Source organism: Centroberyx affinis, unplaced genomic scaffold (assembly GCF_046629955.1).
Source record: "Centroberyx affinis isolate AG114_WGS23_722 - 3 ecotype Tasmania unplaced genomic scaffold, CSIRO-AGI_Caff_v1 ptg000397l_1, whole genome shotgun sequence".
In the NCBI taxonomy this organism is placed as follows: domain Eukaryota; kingdom Metazoa; phylum Chordata; class Actinopteri; order Beryciformes; family Berycidae; genus Centroberyx; species Centroberyx affinis.
In genome coordinates this window covers 71,779-92,380 of record NW_027279065.1, presented here as the reverse complement: position 1 = coordinate 92,380, position 20,602 = coordinate 71,779, and the positions used below count along the sequence as shown (strand labels likewise).

Genomic DNA, 20,602 nt, shown 5'->3' with positions numbered 1-20,602 from the left:
AGAAACCAAAGGAGGAAAAGGAGTTCGTCCATCTGGCGCTAAGAAAAAGGAGAAACCGCCCCCTAGCCAGGTTAGTCCCCCAGTCTTAGTCCCATCCTGTTTCACATATTGAAAATCTCAGTCAACAGACAATTACAGGCTACATGCAAACATCTTGCAACAATGCAAAACTGTTGCTACTACTCAAGCACTCCTGAATGTTTTCCGCACTTGTGCCTTCAAGATGTGAATGTAGAACCAGGCAGCAACACAGCATGTAAATTTTGGTTTACAGATCAGTAGTTATGAGGGATGGCAGCCAAATCCAGACTGGCCTAGCAACAACCAGACGGACCGGGTGAGCAACATAATGAACCTATATTTAAGGTCTTATTATCTCTGTGGTATGTGTGTCAGTACGCCCTCTGCAAGTTGTCAATACGTCTTTGCACCAATGTCACCAAGAAATTGCCGAAACTGGAAATGTATTGTACTAAACAATCAAAATGACTCTGATTCTCTTCCTGTATCCCCCATGTGCCAAATTAGACTTTCAATAGCTTTAACATGAACATCGTTAGCGGAACAAAAGTGTGCACATGTTTGCAAGTGGAGTCTAGTGGTCACATGGCACGCCAGGCCATTTTGGGCCAATGTAGGAGGTTCAACAGTATTACAATGTTACAGCTTGCTGCCACCTGCTTGTCACATCCAGGGAGCCTCTCTTGGCCTAAATGGCACAATCATTTCACACAAATGCTGATTGGATTTTAATACAGTGCAGATGGTCCAGAGAGGGGTACCGCTCTCTGTAATCTCTGGGCCACATGGCAGATAGAGATGTAAACAAGAGAGGGGAGAGCGCTGTGTGTGTGTGTGTCTGTGTGTATGTGTGTGTGTGTACGTGTGTGGTAGGGTGGGGGGTTTCTGTGTATGTGTACGTCCAACTTTTTTTTTTTTTTTTTACCTTATTGAGTATTTTTATGCCCGTGTGCGCGCGCGCGCGCTTGCGTGGGGGTGCCAATGGGTTTAAAGGCCTTGTGCCAGGTCACCCAGTGCCCATCATAGTGAGAACCAAACAAAGCGGAGCTTGCCAGAAGTGGATGAGCAGTAGCTTTCAGCCCGTCACAGTGCCCCGTCCTGCCAGCCAGCAGCCTGGCACAGCGGCTGTCCAGCTAACAAGACTAGTGTAACTGTCTGATGGGATTTGGAAGAAGCTGCACCCACCCTGCCTACAGTAGTGCCACCATGTCATCACAGAGAGAGAATGAGCTGAGTTGTGTGAAGATAAGACTTTCTGATGTTGTAATTGGCTCATAACTTTACCTAGCCCCGTTGGGACCCTCGCAATGTTGTGTCAGTCCCAACGGGGCTAAACTTAGGGGCTACCTAGTAACTTAATAAATGATATTCAGGAACTCTCCAGTCCAGTCAGCAGCCATTTTGTCAGAGGAGGTCTCACATTTTAAAGACGGTGAATTTATCATACTGGAATGAAATAATTTACCTGGGTTTTGTACGTGCTTTCTGTGGATGTTTTCAGAGTGTCCATGCTAACCGAGTGGCGACAGAAACTAAACCTGCTGTCAAAAGAGGCCAGAAGACTGGAAAGAAACCAGGCGGAAAGATCGTGAAAGAGGGCAGCAAGAAAAGTCACAGCTCCACAGGTAAAGATGGCCTTCCTACACACAACAGGATATTTACTGGCGACCGAAAATTCAGATGAAACATACGTTTTTAGAACAACATTAGCAACAATATAGTCAAGCTAGCTTTTTGCTAGCTGTAGCAGCAACAATATTGTACTGTAGCTACGTTAGTACATGATTGGCTGCTGTTCAGCTACAGCCAACTTTTCTGCTCTTATAAATGAGTAAATGAGGCAACCACTTCATTGTTTCACTTTCATTATTTCAGTTGTAGAAAGTGAATGGACTTCTGCTGACTGTTGTCTATGAAGGCATTTATGTTGCAAAACCTGAGAGCTTGTAAACTCATGTGACAACTTCTACTTTCGTAGAACGAAAATGTTGAAATTTTCACACACCTGTGTTCTGAATTTGAAGTCACTGACAAAAAGTTCACAAATGTGTAAATTGATAAATACAGTGACACAACTCAGAAGTTGTAATCACTGCGTGTGAATGCAAAGTAAATGAAATGCCCCTTGCTTGTCAATTGATGTTGTTTTCTGTTCTGCCCTCTGTGTCAGTACACTCCCCTCCAGGCCCTGTGAGTCCAGCCATGGGACCTCAGTATCTGGACGTGCCGTACAGGCCAGACAGGAGGCCCTACCTGGGCCGGGCCTCCACCCTCCCTGCTCAGGAGAACGCCACCCCTGGCCGGGACCTGGACATGACCACCCTCCCCGGCGGAGCCACCCCCACCCACACCCACCACCAGCGCTGGAGCAACCCAGCTGAGAGTAGTCCCTCCTGGGGAACCGTCCAGCACACCTGCCGCAGGCCGCTCACAGAGTACCGCGTCTACTCCCATGACTTCAGCGTGTCCCGCGGGAAGGATTGGGAAGGACGACAGCAGCAGGCGACGGCGCATGATGACAGTTTGAAACAGGACTCTAAACCCCAGATTCCCCCAAGGGTGCCGCGGTCTGTCACAGATGTGGATCTGTCAGAACCAAATGTAAGTTGCTGTGGATGGAAAATAAGTGTGTCCATTTTTCCTTTAATCATCCAGGGAAGCAGTGCTGAGTGTGTAGATGAGCATGCATGTTTTTTTTTAACAATGCCCTGCTAAATATTTATAGAGCTACACACATTCACACTTGGGAACTGCCCAGTATGACTGCAGTTTTCTAATACTGGCCACGATGCAGCTCTGCTGAAGTGGTTGGGGGTTGCGTGCCTTCCTGAAGGGCACCTTGCAGTTGCTGTTGAAGGAGGGGAGAGCATTACGCATTCCTCGCTCTGATTTCCCCTGCCTATTCGGGATTCAAACCGGGTCATCTTTGGGTCACCTCTCTTGCCTTTAGGCTACCGCTGCCCCACAAGCTGTAACATCGTCCTTGTATTGTCCTTGGGTCTCTTTAGGATACCGACGCCTGGTATTTACAATACCAAACCATTGTACTATTACATGGAATTTAATTCAGTATCAAATTCAACTTCGACCTTCCCGTTTGGACTGTTCGATTCAGTTGCTGTCCAGTATATAAAGTTCACTGTTCAATCAGTGCTAATACCAAGACGCTTGTGGAGATTGACTCAAAGGTCAACGCCTTCGCGTGCACTTTGAAATCTCTTCATGCATAAAACCTCCGCTGATGCGCAGTGAGCACGTGCAGTGTGTGCCCCATGTGACACAAAGCAGTTGTTTAGGCTTTACATGACATCAGGGTGGATTGTCTAATATGAGACGGATGATCCAGCGTCATGATTGCAAGGTCCCTAGATGTACAGTGTCATTGGTTCCTCAAGAGGAAATGTCATTTGATTTGACATCAAGCCTCTTTAGTGTGGCAAGAGATGGTGTGGTGGTTAGGGCCGCTGCCTTCCTCTCAGCTTCCCTACCGCTTCTCTAAAGAAAAAATTGACATTTTCTTTGCTCTGCTCACCTCTAAACATAGTTTTTTTTCCACCTTTTGGCACCAAATAGTGCAATTCCATAGAGTTTGGCCATGTAAAGTGTGTTTCTAAGCCCGTACATGGCTGTTACATGGCTCTTGCAATTTTCCAAACAATTCTCAATTGCAGGACAACATTTTGAAGACTCTAATGCATCTGCTTTAGCAAAAATGTGGGGCTTACAGTGTGATTTGAATTTAAATAGGATGCCGAATTTTAGACACCCTCACTTCTTCTTACACATGGTGTCCCCTGTTGCTCTAATTTCCAATCTATTTGTTGAATTCTGAAAACACAACTACATAATAATTTTGGTGATCTGATCTAACCAGAGACAAGTATTCATAATGTCTCTAAAATATATAGGATCCAGTCTAAACATGTTATCCCTTTGTCAAGCAAGGATTCAAATTACCCATAATTCTTTAAAAAGGTGCCATCATTTGTCGTAACTTTACACTATAAATCATTTCGTGAAAGTTGGTGTCATTTTTTTCAAATGGTAGATATTTTATTTTGGAATGAAACTCTTCAGATGAACAACTGCCTCTCCAGGGAGTCTGGAGGGTCTTAAGTAATAGATTAGAAGCTTTAATCTGGATTGAGAGGAGTTTACATCTGATTGCAAGCAGTGGGATTAGGCAATGTCTTTGTCCGTACGGTTCCCTTTTGTACAACTGGCCGATTGAAACCCCCAGAATGTAAACATAGTGGTAAATCCCCACATGCTAACGTCAGAGCAATGACTGGATGCCTGTAAGATGGCAACCTGTCAAGAGTTGAACTGCCAAACACTCTCAGATTCACTGACAGGGAGGCGAAGACCAAGGCTGCAATCTTTTTTGTGAGATAGTATTTTATTTACCTATTATGTGTAAGTAAGAAGTGTACAAGGGTATTGATTTGCAATCAGTACCCGGTCCAATGGTCTGATGACAGGCGGTTACTGTCTGACTTTCACAGGTTGCAACCACTATCTACCATTATCTAAGGAAACATCTAGATACTATTGTGTTTGACGGTAAATGATTACTATTGCTAAGCAAGGACAGGGTCTCTATATCAATGTCCCAAGTAGTAATGAAATGAATTCACTTAAAAGTTCCATATTGAATGCAGAGATAAACGGGAAACTGTTTCAACACAACAAAGTTGCCACTTTCAGCTGTTCCTCTGTTGGCCTGTCATAGCAGCAACACTTCCTCAAAAGTGAACACCCCACGTTAAGAAACGGGAGCGAAAGGAGGCAGGAGTAATTACTACTGCATCACTTACGATAACAGAGTTCCTCATTGTTCCTAAACGGAATATGGCTGTTGGGAGAAATACTTACCTGAAACTATTGACTTTGAATCAACAGTATGGGCAAAGCCATGATGTAAAGCACATAAAACACACTACAAACCAGGTTTCTATGTGGGAACATCTTAAGGAATATTTTCATCTGTTTGTGTGTGTTGGTTAATGCCAGGATAACCTGAGTAAGGCTAAAACCGGATGGCCCATATGAATTGTTATTTAATTGGGTTAAATCAGGTCACATTACAGCACAAACCCAGCAGATCAACCACAGTAATGACAAGGCGTGACCCCATTACCAAGACAACAAATATCTTACGAAGACAAATGTCACACTTATACAACCCAAGTGAAGCCGTTCCTGGAAGTGGCTCTTGAAAACGCTCACTTAAGCACATTGTATTTTTCCCTTTGAAACCGATACTGCGATAATAGACAGAATGTCAATTGCCTCACATCCTGTGTGTTTTAAGGAAGTGGGCCAGCCAGCCTGTAAGCAGGCAGTCTGACTTGATGTTAGTTAACACTTTCTTGTCAATAGAGTAGCTCACAGAGACGAGAAGAGCCAGGACTGAGATTTGACAATAACCTGAAAACAGCACAGACAATGTTACAGAGGACAGCCTCCAATGTCTCAGACAAACCAAAGAGCAGCAAACCAAAGGTAGGTGAAAATCTGAGCAAAATCTGAATATACTGCCGAATGAGGGCAGCGATGTTTAAATTCCACCTTTGACATAGTCGCTTGAAAAAAATAACCACTGTCCTAAATAAAAAGGAGAGAGAGAGACAGCCTGTTGTTTCCATTAAAGAGTGCTTCATGCATGCAATGTTTGAAGCATGACTGCAAAAATTCTCATGAGTTGTAAGTGACTCAACTAAAGATTTGGTAACAAAGTAGTATCATTTTAAAAGAGTATTAGGATAAATTGTACTTTGTCAAATATTGAATGAACATTGATTGTTTTTCATAATGGCAAAACAACACCAACAATGCAACAATGATGACAATGAAATACTCTACAAACGATACAAATAATACAAATAAGGGAATTCGTGGGAAAGAATAGTTACAATGCGACACTTCTGAAATACAGCAACAATTCTGTTGCTGTATTTCTGGACAATGGAGCAAATGGCAGCCTGTCAAAGTTGTAGACGTTGCATTAAATGAAGCCAGACAGGAATCTCTAGGAGTAAGGCCTTCATATTTAAAAGGGATTTCCAGGGATTATTCATTTATATAATTATTTTGATGTTCTGCAGTGGAGATGATGGGGGGAGGTTGGGAGAGATTAGCACTACTTTTAGTTTTATGAAAAATTGAAAAACGTGATTTAAAACAGAGCGAGAGTAAAGCAACTCCATGTGTGTTACCTCACCAGTGTTGTACGGTCACATAAGCTCTCATTTCTCTCATAAATTCCTTACATGCTGCCTATGCCTGAGGAGCAAGTCTAGGCAGTGATATGCTATGGAGGGCAGAGTGTATTCAGGTTTTCATTCTAACCAAAGACTACAGCAGGTGATTTTCACTCTCTGGGTGAAGGTGTGCTAATCAGTGAAATCTCCTGCTGTAGTCTTTGGTTAGAATCAAAACCTCACAGTGATTTTCACTGGAGTTTCTTTAAGCCATTTTAGCTGTGTGCGAAATATTAGGAACACTTGTGCTTTCCTTTAAATAGACAAACCAAGTGAATCCATTTGAAAGCTCTGATCCTATATTTTACCTGTGAGATCCACTCCCGTCACGAAGGGGAGATGTAGGAGGCAGGTTAAAGGGGGTGCAGCTCAATTCTCAACTCTTAGGAAGGTTTTCCTGTACAGTACCTTTACATAATGTTGTCTACTGTTCGAACCTTGCTACAGCAATCACACCAATGCCATACTAATTGTATTTTTAGACATATCCTCAATGTTTCTCTTTTTTGATCTCTCCCCACAGCGCTCCACAAGCTTTGGGAGGTTTGAGGGTCTCAGGCATCAACCATCACCAGTCAAACCAGAGGAAAATGGAACAACTACGGTTGGTAGTTTCATTACAGCCCCACAATGCTTTCATAGTTATAACTTGATAGATATGTTGCTTTGAATTCTGTAATTCTGCGACTTTGTTCGGTCATTATTGATCAGTAGTTATATATATGTAAAATGTTGAAATATGTTGATATACTGCGGTAGCAAAATACTAACAAATTAAATTACGAAGCTGCCATACCAAGTGGTCCTATTAAAAAAAAAAAAAAAAAAAACAGATACAGAGAATGGCAATAACAACACCAGAGTTATGGTTTGGATGGACTCCCATGAGAGCCATGCATCTTTGGTGCCAGGTGATGTCACCAACTGTACTCTAAAAGGTGACATCACCTGGCACCAAAGATCAGCCAATAACAGATGGCAATTTCAATAGCAAGCTTTTTGCCATGTCAGATGTCAGGCTTTACACCGATCTGGGTTTGGGGTTTAGTTACTCTTTAAAGACTCAGTAGGTCTTGTGCCAGTTTAATTGTTTTTCTTTGTTAATGTAAAATACTTTCTGTATAAATTTGTATTCTGGATAAATGAGGTAAACTGTTTGTGCATAGCTTACAGAAGAATGTGAGAGTTTGGACCCACACAAGTCAGCTGGACTTGGGAAGAAGATGAAGGCCATTTCACTGACCATGCGCAGAAGGATGGGCAAGAAACACGCCAAGTCATTCTCTGAGGAGCCGGTGAGTCATGGGAACACACACAGTCTGCCTCCACATATTAGTCCATCATTATATAGTTACTATATAGTTACTACAAGATACTACACTCAATTACTTGAACCCTGTACTGTTTTTCTCAAGAAGCCTATCAGTTTCATCAGTTTCATCAGTTATTGAACCCACATCCTCAAAAAATGCACTTTTTTGACGTCATAAGATCAAGAAATCCATGAATAAAATATCTAACAATCATCTAACAAGCAACTTGAATTGCTCAATTTAGTCATAAGCTCAACATACTGTATATCTGAGTTCAACATCTCTAACGGTAAAGTAACATTTAAGTTATGCACTTCATTCTGGGGTTCAGTTAAAGTTCTGTTTCTTGCAATTTCATGGCTTTATTGCAACATAGATTGAGTGTAGGAAATATGACAAACCTTCATAATATTGAGTTGCACTGTTACATCTCTACCTTCCTGAATTTCCCCAAGGGGATCAATAAAGTACTATCTTATATTACCTAAACCTCCTTGTTTTTAGGTTCAGCTCTGTTCTTAGTTTCCACATGGATCAGTCTACAGTTTGCACACTTGGTGTATATTTCATCTATGATCCCAGCATACAGTGTTATGACAGACTTTACCAATTTCCATTTTTCTATAATCTTCAAAATCTCCCTATGTGGTTAGCACTCACACTATGCCATCTTGATGCCTATTAATGTATTCCACAGACAGAGCTTGTTCCTGATTCGTTGTACACTCAGTACATGTCTGTTTTTTCCCTCCCAGGGTGATGAGACAGACAAAGACCCAGAGGGAGAGACAGAGAGCGTCCCTCCAGCAGAGAAAGGCTCTGCGAAGACCAGCAACTCCTTAGAGAGCCTCTACAGCGGCCAGAGCTCCTCTAGTAAGTATCTGTACATACTGTTAACACTGCAGACCTGGACCAAATAGTACATGCAAATACTTTTATGGTTTGTTTTAGCCTACTTAGGTGCCAGGTGAGTGGGGTTTACCACATAGGATATAACAATGAATTCCAGAAACTTTTACAATTATAAGAAAGTGAAAGTCAGTTTAGAAGACTTTTCCGTGAATGACAACTTGACACTATCTGAATTGTTTTGAATTGTTTTCATGTGGTATAACCTGCCTATTGTGTATACTCCAAGTAGGTTGAAGCATAAAAAGTAACCTGTACCATATGATCATACTGGGACACCCCCTGTTTTAATATAACCATAAAGGGATAGGACACCATAAACTCCCTTTTTTTCAGCTGTTAATCGATGTTCATGGCAATCTTATAAGAAAATATACTATACATTCTGGTCATAATCTTGACATTGCACAGCATAATGTTTATTTTCTGGATTCTTTTGTTAAAGTACTGGCCCAGTATCACCAACTTGCAGCTGAAATGACTTTTTTTCACTAATTTGAATGATGATGTTTTGATGGTGCAGAGATTTTCAAACGTCATACGTTCCCACCCCCTCTCCCTTTCCCTCAAAAGCCCACATGCCACCCACTCTCTCCGCCACTTCTCACGCTCCTCACGCCCACTTCTTCTGGAAATCTAAATCCCGCAGTAGGCTGAGAAAGGCAAAAAGTGTGGGCGTCTTATCCCTTTAGCTATGTAATCATACCATGTTGTCTTGTGTTTGCTGGTTCAGGTGGTGTGACCAGCGAGTCCAACGGTTCAGGACAGAGAGACAGTCTGAGGCTGGAGGAGGATGGTTCCTACCAAGGACAATTTTGTGGCAGAGCTCGTGTCCACACAGACTTTGTTCCCAGCCCATATGACACCGACTCCCTCAAACTCAAGGTAGATATGACACTGTATGAATAAAGTACTGTATTGTATAGTAACACCAACACAGTCTCAGCTAATTCCATGAACTTTTGAAATTCATCCTCACCATAATTCTGTTTTTGGTATGTGTTGTTTTAACATTGTAAACAAAACTCACTATAATATTGATTTAACAACTATAGTGACATTTAGAATTGAAAGATAAGAGTTAAGCATTTCAGATAAGATCTTAGGTAAAAATGAAACTGAAAACTGCGACAGTAAACAAACCCACAAATCAACATCGTCTACATGATTCTTTACGTTTCCTCCTAGGTTGGTGACATCATCAGCATCATCAGTAAGCCTCCTATGGGCATCTGGACTGGCATGCTAAACAACAAAGTGGGCAACTTCAAGTTTATCTATGTAGACGTCCTAGTGGAGAAGGAGAAAGAGGAGGAGGCCCCAAAGATCAGGCAACAGAAGCTGTGCAAGAGACCTCGGCCCAAAACACTGCTGGAGCTACTGGAGCGACTGAATCTTGAGGTGAGGAGAGCACCCACTCATCCCACCCACTCATCCCACCCACTCAGGAGGGAGGGGGAAATCCACTCACCTTCAGATTGTTTTTATTTATTTAGATAGTTGGAAAGTAGAGAGGGAAACAGACAGGAAAGCATCCGGAAAACAATTCAGTTTACTCTTCTGTATTTGACTTACTTGACACTGAATTGTCATGATGCTGTAAATCTTATCTATGTAATACTTCAAGCAGGTTATAACAAATGATAAACATTTGTAACTATATCGATTCAAGTCTGGACAGGATATCATCCATTTACTTTTCATCAACCAGAAAGTATCACCTGCATCGGTAATTTAGCCTCATTGATATATATGTATATACAGTTAAAATAGCTGAGACTTTCAAGTCTCTGCGGTCACCAATTTGAAATCAGCTCCAACACAGGATCGGATTTAGCTATCACATTATACTTTAAAACCAAGGTGATTGCAAACATAAAAACTTCTCAGAGGAAAGTAAGGTGAACATGTTTTCCACTGGGGTTTTTATTCAAGTATGAGTTGATGCTGATGAAGCAACACTGCCCTCTTCTGCAGGAGTACGCCTCTGCCTTGCTCCTAAATGGCTACCAGACAGTGGAGGACCTGATGCACCTGCAGGAGAAACACCTGATCGAGCTGAACGTCAAAGACCCGGAGCACAGACGCCGGCTCCTGGCTGCTGCTGACTGCCGCTACACAGGTAAGGAACATAAGAATGACTAATACTAACACTACTACTACTAATAATAATAAACGTAACTTTACAGTTCACTAATAAATGCTTTATTAACTAGTGATTAAGTATCATCTAAGCATGTGTTAACATATTAGCTATTTATTAGGCATGCTTCAGTCATAGTCATGATTGATGTGTAAGTACTTAAGTAAGGGATAATGTACAGTGAGCCGGTCATTATCGCAAAATAAGCCTGACCGGATGAATCACGACTCCAATGTGAATGGCTTTGATCATCCTGAAGGGGCAGAGTTTTCAGCAACGATCACCTCCATGTACATTATCCCGCTTATTACACAGCTAGGTACCAAAGACATTTCATCAGTTTACACAAAATATTGATTTAAAATGATTTTATTACAAGCTCATTTACAAGCAACTACAAGGGACTGCAGCCATAGAAACGCCTGCATCCATGGCTACACTGTAGCAGAGCTGTAACCATAGCAATGTAAGCTAAATGTAAATGTAAGATTGCCTCTCAGCATTTAACCAGCAATAAAGTTTTGTGCTCTCTGAATAAATTAAAAGTAATATTTGAGAAATCTTCCATGTTTCTATACTAGCTTAGCCAAATATGTTTTCTACAGTAACCAAGGTGTAATGTAATTTTGGCACAAGGTGTCACTAGTTAATTTGATTAGAAATCAACAAAATCAACTGGTCCTTTTGACTGTGCAGTGATTCTGTTATTCAGAAATAACAGATCCCAGCATGCATTCATTGGGCAATCAGAATTGGGTATTCAACAAAGCCATGTAATAATAATAACGAATTAATAACTAGTGCTAATTACTAGTTTAATGAATTATTAACATGTTAGTTACTCATTAACTCTGCAGAAGCCTCAGTTAGTTAATGCCTAATTACTTGTTAATTAAGCATTAAATAGTGAACCATAATGTAATGTATTGATAATAATAATAATAATGATGATGATGATGATGATGATGATGATGATGATGATGATGATGATGATGATAATAATAATAATAATAATAATAATAATAATTCAAATTTATTCAAATTAATTGGAAGTAAAAATCTGAACGCTACAAACTCATCCAGCTGCATCTGATCTTGACAAGTAGTTTATATTCTGGTTTTCATGGCGGTCAAGTGCCAAATAACCCCCATGTTAAGTGGAATATTGCTTTAAGTCAGTTTACCGTACTTCCTTTTTGTGAAACAAAGTTTACTCCATCAGTACCGTGGTATTTCTGTTTATATTACTCATTGTTGGGCTTGTGGTGATCATCGACTGACGTCAGTAGGTTTTGTATTTACCAAAACATTACTGCTTGAGAACAAGACTTGAAATGTATTTCTACATTAAGCTGTGAAATAGGACATGAATGTTAACACATTCGTACCACAAAGAAACACATCCTGCTGCTGTGAGAGGCTTATCAGTGATTTCCTGTTACTCAGAGAGAAACTGCTTAAAGGGGCAGAAGGTGTTTGTCTAATCTGATGTCTTGAACCAGAAGGCTGATTATCGCGGAGCCGCATATGAATAAAAACAAAACTAGTGTAGTTTCCAATGCAGATTTAGAAGGAGCGACGTGCAGATTTTTTATCAGTAGATAAAAAATCTGCACGTCGCTCCTTCTATGATATGTTTATCTGTTGATGTTCCGTTGTCTTTTACCCAGCCTCTCTCTCTGTGTCCGGGCGATTGAAGGCCGTGGTAAATTTTCTGTTTGGGTGACCGTGTGACCAAGCAGATGGCAGCGGCTGCAGTGCGACCTTGCCAAGCTTGTTGACTCACACGAGATTCCAGTAATTTAATCAAGCTGAACTCCATTAGGTTTTCAGTTTGGCAACCTAATTACACTGCTGAAACTAAGGATTAGTAGCCTGTTTCAACAAGGTATACAAAATAAAAGAAGGGAGGAACGGTGCATGCCTATGCCCAATATTTACTTTGTTAGACTGGAAAGTGAAAAGCAAGGTTTCAGTCACAGAGGACGTTCCCAGGTTTTATCAGAAAAAGTAATAAGATACAGTATACTTTGTGCTCCTGTTATAATTGGGTTATAGTGTACCTGCAGAGCGGATTCTAGTAATTAGGTCACTGGGCCGTTCACAGTCAGCCAATCACACACCTTATTGGTACATTCACATCAATCACAAATTTTACATTAGTTTTTGCAATATTATATGTGCCATTCTTAGTATTAAAGGTTGTTTTTATTAGTAAAACAACCTATAAAACAACATTTAATACTAAAAATAGGACATATACAACTATTATAGCAATACCCAAATGTTCACATATTCTGCTGTGAGTCGCTCTGGATAAGAGCATCAGCATATCTAAATGTAAACATATTAATTTGCCTTAACTCAATTGTTTTGCACTGATTTTAGATTCTTTAATGTGCTTGTAAATAGAAACCGACTTGTAATGCTGTATGATGAATGACTTTGACTTGATTTCATCTGTGCCCCCAGGTGACGATGTAAGGGAGGGGGAGGAGCACAAGTCCTCCCACAGTCTACAGGAGGAGGACAGCGACTGTCCCAGGGACTCGGGCTGCTTCATCCCGTCTGAATGCTCAGACAACAGCAAGGAGGAAGGGGACCAGCTCACAGACACTGTCGATACTTAATGTGCTCATGTCTCGTTGTCAGACGGATACCTTGACACTTCTGAATTTCAGTTGCTTATTTTTCCTCACCAGGTGACCTTGATGGAAACGGTTTCTACAGTTGTCTTTTAATTTTCCTAAAATGCCATGTTGACATTCCTCATTCCAACCAAGGGGCACAGAGAGAGCGAAACAAACAAAAAAAGAATATTCTAAATGTTAAGGTATCCCTTGATCATATTATCAACCGTTTGCTAATAATCAACTTGTTAGTTTTGATTGTCAGTTTTTATTGTATGTATTTTGTTGACAAATTGACATTTCATAGATTCACTTGTATTTATTGCCCTCTAAATCATTCAGTGTTTTCTGCGTATAAAGCCTTTATTTATCTTAACTATCTCATTTTGACTCATTTTATCTCATCTTGCCCATCACAGAGGTTGATCTCAATTCAAGAACCAGTGTCATCACATTGTTTTTTTGTGTAATGTTGATGTAATGAGATGAAATGTTTCTGAAATCCAGTCTTTGGGTTTGAATGACAGGCCCAGTTCAAATATACAGTGTATTGTACATGAAAACAATATGCATGCATATGTATTGTTTCCTGTGTGTGTGTGTGTGTGTGTGTGTGTGTGTGTGTGTGTGTGTGTGTGTGAGAGAGAGAGAGAGAGAGAGAGAGTGTGTATGCGTGTAAGTCAGCATCCCTGTGTTTTCACAACTTTTGTAAATACAATTAAAGAAATTAAATATACTGTCTTGTTGTTGTCTGTCCAGCTATGAAAAAAATGTATTGGGGGGGGGGGGGGGGTGAAACTCAACAAAAATACACACATATTTTAGACAAGAAAATCAACAAAGTTATTAGTGAAATACTTAACAGGAAGTCTACCCCAGCAGCTATGTTTCAATGAGCCTCCAATTTTGAAGTTGACTGGAATAAAGCCTGTGGTACACCACGCCTTTTCTCTGTGACCAATAAGATGAAGTGGTTTCCAAATACTGCCCCAGTGTGAAAAAGGAATATAGCTTCTGTGAAATATAAATATAATTTATAGAGTTGCTGATACTCTGAGAAACTTTGGAGAGACTTGGAAGATTATTTGTCCAATTAATTCAACACGAATATATAGCCTACAATTAGAATGTAACGTTAGATGTTCTATTTCGCTTCTCACGCCCTCATAAAAATTTCAATAAGAAAAAAACAAAACACAAAAAAAACAACGGCACGACACTGTTACGTCAGAATGTTGCTAGTGTTCATGGGAACTGTAGTAACAGGTAACCGGTTGTTCTGAACATGGCGATGACATCTAACATGAACTACATTACCCAGCAACCACGAAACGCAACACAATGTTGACGTGTATTTCGTTGATACCCTGAAAATTTCCAAACGCACAGTCAACCTGTCAGGATCAAACATCACTTATTCCGCAGATTTCTAGGTTTTTTACTACGTTTTTGTTTCGTTGGCTTGTTTGGTCATTTCGTGACAGTGTATGACAATGTCCGGAGAAGTTTCTATGATTGGTAAGTGAGCTGACAATTCATTATGTTTGTACGTTAATTCACCGGCGAGTGAATGCTAGGGTTAGCTAGCTTACTGGCTAACGTTAGTCAAGTCTGGTTTGGTTCACCTGTGCCTGTCTGGTGAGAGAATCTATGCCTATTCGGGTTTATGGCAGACAACGTTACGTACAGTATAGACGTAAGCATTATGTGTAACGTGTTGTCTAACGTTACCCTACGGCAGGTTCGGTCATCCTGGCCCTGTTCCTGGCTGGGTATCTGGGCCAGCAGTACCTGCCTCCCCCCAAGCCGAGAGTGATCGGTCTGGATCTGGGCACCACCTTCTGCTCCGTCGGCGTGTTCCACCCGGGCACCGGGGAGGTGGAGGTGATAGGAGACGAGGAGGGCAGGAACAGCATCCCCAGCGCCGTCTCCTTCACCGCCACTGAGGTCCTGGCCGGGCATCAGGCTCAGGATCTGGCTGACAGCAACCCCCAAAACACCATCTATGATGCCAAGAGGTTCATTGGGAAGATATTTGAGCCCGAGGTTCTCGAGCAGGAGAGTGCCCGCTACCCGTTCAAGGTGGGTCATGGGATTGATAAGGCTGGTAGGTGTTAGGTAAATGTTTGCAGTGGTTGGCGAGTTTGACTGCTTGACTTGCCACTTTGGCAGGTAACCAGCCTGCGTTCGAAGGCACTTTCCTATTCTAAAACTCAGTTTGTTTGGGGAACAAGGAAACTTCCATCAGCTTATGTGACCGATGGATGAAAAATGTATTTTCTTGCTCTGCATTTGTAAATTGAAATTAGTGACAGTGGGGAAAAAGTGATCCCAATCAGAATGGCACCTTTCCCAGGTGATCAGCAATATATGCAGTGCTGACTTTCTAACCTCCATCAGGCTGTTCCATATTATTTACGCTCATCTCTGCATCTTTTCTCCATCTGGACTTCCACCCCCCTCTGTGTCTCTCTCCCAGGTGATCAACAACAACGGCAGTGCGGAGTTTGTAGTCTCCACCAACCGCACCTTCACGGTGAGCCCGGAGTTCATCGGCTCCAGGCTGCTGCTGAAGATGAGGAAGATGGCGGAGCAACAGCTGGGGGTGCCCATCCAGAAAGCCGTAATCTCGGTGCCCGCAGAGTTTGACGAGAGGCAGAGGAACTACACTGTCCGGGCTGCTACTCTTGCTGGTCAGTATGGTGATTATTAAGCTAATGTGGGACGTCCTAGTAGTTATTTAGGCTAAGTTGCATACCGTGTACCTGCGGTGTCCTGCGTTTGAAACCGACCTGGGACCTTTGATGCATGTCATCCCCCTCTGTCGCTCCCATATTTCCTGTCTCTCTCCACTGTAAAGCTGTCCAATAAAGCCAAAAAATGGCCAAAAATCTCTTTAAAAAATGATTATGTTATTATGTTATAATAATAAATTATTATTGTGTGCATAGCCAATACATGGTTTTTACATAAAGCACTTAATAGCCAATATAAGATTTAACATTGTAGATCCAGTAGAGGTAGAGCCATTTTCTGAAATGTGAAAGGTGTGTACAATTTATACCTGTCTATACTAGGCATGTTTGATGATTTTAAACTATCAGCAAATACTAACTTTCCCTTTCATACCTTTTCAGACTGCTCTCATGACTGGAACTATTTCAACTCAGATTCAAAATAGCCTTCAACTGATGCTAGAAAATCTAAAAAATGAATCTGTCTGTTTATATCAAAGCCAATATACCCCTAATATGTACCCTAACTAATGTAAGTACTTGTTGCCGTCTGTCAGGCCTGGAGATCCTGCGTGTGATCAACGAGCCCACGGCTGCTGCCATGGCGTACGGCCTCCACAAGGTGGATGTGTTCAACGTGTTGGTGGTCGACCTGGGCGGAGGCACTCTGGATGTGTCCCTGCTCAACAAACAGGGAGGCATGTTCCTCACCAGGGCCATGGCAGGTAGGCATATGACAGCTTAAGTAATAAGAGATAGTAAGAGTATAGAGCAAAATATTAGGAATGCCTTCCGAAGAATGAGCTACACCTCCTGTTGCGCAATCCGTGTTCCAGTTGTCTCAAGGCTTAAAAATGCTTCTTTTAATCTGTGCGCTCCCCTTCGTGATTGAAGTGGATTTAACAGTTGAAATTAATACAGGGTCATAGCTTTCACCCGGATTCACCTGATCAGACTATTTCACGGAAAAAGCAGGTGGCCCTAATATTTGTTCAGACAATAATCTGGTTAAATTTTAATACCTATAATCTGCGACTTCACAGAGCAGCTTTTGCCTAAATTGGAAGGGTGGAGATCGCTCAGAGCAGTATTTGATGAAGAGAGTAGTTTCACTAATCTTAAATGGATGGTGTTTGTCCCAGGAATAGGGATGTTAATGATTAATCGACGATCGATTAATCACTGTTAATAATTTGATCGATCAAGCATATATTAATTGATAATGTACGTTATGTGCTATTTCTCATTTTTTTAAGAAATGGAAAGAAAAAGAAATTGATCTAAATCGCTCTGTAATGCGTCTAATGTGCGCATCACGTCATGTCCGTCATTTGGCGATGCAGCAGCTCTGTATCAACCTGACAGTCCGTCTCCCGTTCTGAAAATGTTCGTAAAAAAATATAAAATTCCACAATTTCTCAGAACTTGCATGTGTTGTAACGGTAAAGAGTAACTTGATACTTTTCAATCGGACAATTCTAACGCTGCTCAGTGCAGAGACTTCATTGCATATTTCACCAGTTGTGTTCCGTTGGACACAATGTAAAGACAATTTAAAGTAATGAACCCTAAAGAAAGTACAAACACTGATGTGTTTCCCACATCAGTCGGACCCCCGTTGTCGGGGGTCCGATGCTTAGTTGAGTAACTTGTTGAGTAGGCCTAAAGACAGGTGTAAAAACACACATTTTGTATTTTATCTTTTCTATGTCAAAAGCTGTTTTTTACATAATGATTAATCGATTAATCGGTCATTAATGTGACCGACGATCGATTAAGGACATTTCTGAAAATTTGCATCCCTGCCCAGGAAACAACAAGCTGGGAGGCCAAGACTTCAGCCAGAGGTTGCTGCAGTACACCATGGAGCGTGTCCAGGAGGAGTTTGGCGTCCCGCTCACTCTCAAAGAGGACATCCACCGTCTCCGACAGACCGTGGAGGCAGCCAAGCTCAACCTCACCCTTCAACCCAGCGTAGGCATTCGGGTGCCCCTGCACCTCCATACCCACGACGGCTCCGGTGCACCCCAAGGCTCTGTTCCGGTGCCCGTTCTCTTTCAAACCGTGATTACCCGCCAGCTGTTTGAGGAGCTCAACGAGGACCTGTTCCAGAAGATTCTGGCTCCTATTGAGACTGTTTTGGCTGAAGGCCACTTGAAGAAAGAGGAGGTGGATGAGATCGTTCTGGTTGGAGGCTCCACTAGAATACCGCGGATCAGGAGGCTGATCAGCGAGTACTTTGGGAAGGAGCCCAACACATCTGTAGACCCGGACCTGGCTGTGGTTACAGGTGTGGCCATTCAGGCCGGCATCATGGGCGGCTCCTGGCCCTTGCAAGTCAGCGCCATAGAAATCCCCAACAGGCACCTGCGGAAGACGAACTTCAATTGATCTCCTTTTTTTTTTTCTAGTTTCTGCTGCAAGGGAATTGCAGCAAAGACAAAACAGATGCCACAGAGACTTGCCACAAATCTCAATGATTTATGAATGGTTCCTGCTCCTCTATTCTGAATAATCTAATATCTGCTGAAGTTAATGAGAAATGCGCAACAAACGTCACTGTCACTCGCATATTTTTAAATGCATATTAGAGACACCGCATAATCCCTGGAGACATGCATGATATTCAGTTTTGCTGTCTAATCGTTAAAATCTCATGTTTCCATGTTTGTGAAAGGCAGTGGTAACAGAAAAAAATCATAATTTCATAACATAATATTAGTTTTCAGCAATTGACATTTTGTTTTAAAAGTGACACATGCTTCGTTATGCACATATCTTCAGCAGAAATAATGGACTGAGATGTTGATGAAATGTGAAGCAGAGAAGCCTCTTTGAAGCTAAAATGCCAATTCTACCATGTGTCTGCCATTACATTCAGCTTCAGTGATGGTGGCCAGCTGTGGTAGATACTGTAGGATTTACAATGGTGTTCAATTCAGGGAACAACTATTTTCTTTTGTAACCGACTGTCCCGTACATCTTCAGCTATTTATTTATTTATTCCCATGAACTGTGTATGGCTGTGTGTGTGTGTGTGTGTGTGGATGCATGTGTACTGCATGCCTTTATTGTATTTGTAACATCTTTCCATCAAAGGTTGACTCACAATGTGCTTGTGCCTTTTCAGAGAGCTGCTATATTGTTGTAAGTGAACTGCTAGAAGCTAGTGGTTCAAACAGTGGCTTGTGGCCAGTTCAGGGGGATGTGATGCTAAGCACTAAGATGATTTTAGTTCCACTGGAAGTCACTGGACAGAGCGGGACCTTAGTGCTGAGAAGTAGGTTTGCACAGTTCATTGAGAAAACTACATCATTGACAACTGCACAGCTGTTCATAAACAAGGTGTTCTGGCCAGGTGCAGAATCCCTGGCTAACAAGTGAAGTTACATGTTGGAGAAAGCCTTAAGTTATATTCACACATAGTACTGTAAATGTTAATTAACATTACGCCCCTTTTGAATGGAATGTGGGTCGGATCGTTTGCCTGCGAGAAATAAGGGACATTCCTAGTTTTGCACTTTGAGGACTTCCACTTGTGGGCCAACTTCACATTCTCGTGCAATAAATAGTGCATGGTTTATTTTGGTGGCAAAAGTCAAACACAGTTACACTGACTAACACTTAAAACATATTTGTGCTACATATCAGAGTTTTCTGCAACAGCCTGCCACTGTAAGCAGGCCTCTTCTGGTAGTGCCATAAAAGGACCAAAGGATTAGCTTACTGGTGCCTAGTGAATTTGTTATTGAGAAATGTGTTACTGTCACATCTAGGATATTTGGTGGGCCTGAATCATGGTTTGTAGTTGTAAGAGTGCCTAGAATTTTGCCTGTAAGTGGACAATATACAGACCATTATACATTCCTGTATGGAAGTTGGATTTGAGTTCTATTCCAAAATGCAATATATCCAGTTCAGAATACTTAAAACTACCTGAAAACCATTATTCAAAATCTCTAATACAGATGGTCCAGTGTGGATGAGTATCACCATTTTTCAACCAAGGACCCAAGGTACCTGCATTCCTTTAAAAAGTACCAGAACTTCATTTTTCAATTCTGCCATCAGTCGTTTAGTAAGAGTAGGTATTATTAGTTTTTCAAATGGTGTACATCTCATTTTGGAAGAAAATTCTTCATCTAATGGGCCTTCGGTGAAGATGAAGCACGTCAGGCTACGCTCTATGCTTTGGATACTGTACTAATCAATCCCTATGGAAATAGGGAGAAAAGAACTATGTGAGACTAGGATCTATTTTTATATTGTGCATTTTACTCACTGTCATCAAGTGAGACTACCCACTTGAAAATTAAAAGGAAGTTAAACTGCTTATGACCTGCTTGTCAGTCTATTAAAATTCCATTCCTGAACGTCTTCAGTGTCTGTTTATTATGGGGATTTCACAAAGCAGCAAACAGAAAAAATTAAAAGAAGTTTTGATCTCAACAATGAGGACAAATCTGTTCCTCTAACTGTACAAAGAATTGAAGTTGCCTTCCAACTTCAATTCTTTGTACAGTTAGAGGGCAAATTAACCATATTCCACGATAGTCTTCGCAATTGCAAGTGACTCCATTTTGAGATC

At 41.4% G+C, this 20,602-nt stretch overlaps 2 protein-coding genes across 2 annotated transcripts; both read left to right on the top strand.

The window, feature by feature from the left end:
* The first annotated feature begins 5,383 nt into the window (after positions 1 to 5,383).
* Positions 5,384 to 13,989, top strand: LOC139641730 (SAM domain-containing protein SAMSN-1-like). The gene is made up of 8 exons (XM_071516291.1): positions 5,384 to 5,526; positions 6,808 to 6,888; positions 7,451 to 7,579; positions 8,353 to 8,470; positions 9,240 to 9,391; positions 9,695 to 9,907; positions 10,484 to 10,628; positions 13,122 to 13,989. Exons 1-8 carry the CDS (start codon positions 5,470 to 5,472, stop codon positions 13,277 to 13,279), a joined length of 1,053 nt encoding a protein of 350 aa, XP_071372392.1. The 5' UTR covers positions 5,384 to 5,469; the 3' UTR covers positions 13,280 to 13,989.
* A 664-nt stretch (positions 13,990 to 14,653) lies between these two features.
* hspa13 (heat shock protein 70 family, member 13) lies at positions 14,654 to 20,380 on the top strand. Its single transcript, XM_071516286.1, has 5 exons — positions 14,654 to 14,797; positions 15,021 to 15,361; positions 15,759 to 15,972; positions 16,572 to 16,739; positions 17,825 to 20,380. The coding sequence occupies exons 1-5, from the start codon at positions 14,767 to 14,769 to the stop codon at positions 18,403 to 18,405; spliced, it is 1,335 nt and encodes a 444-aa protein (XP_071372387.1). The 5' UTR covers positions 14,654 to 14,766; the 3' UTR covers positions 18,406 to 20,380.
* The last annotated feature ends 222 nt before the right edge of the window (positions 20,381 to 20,602 follow it).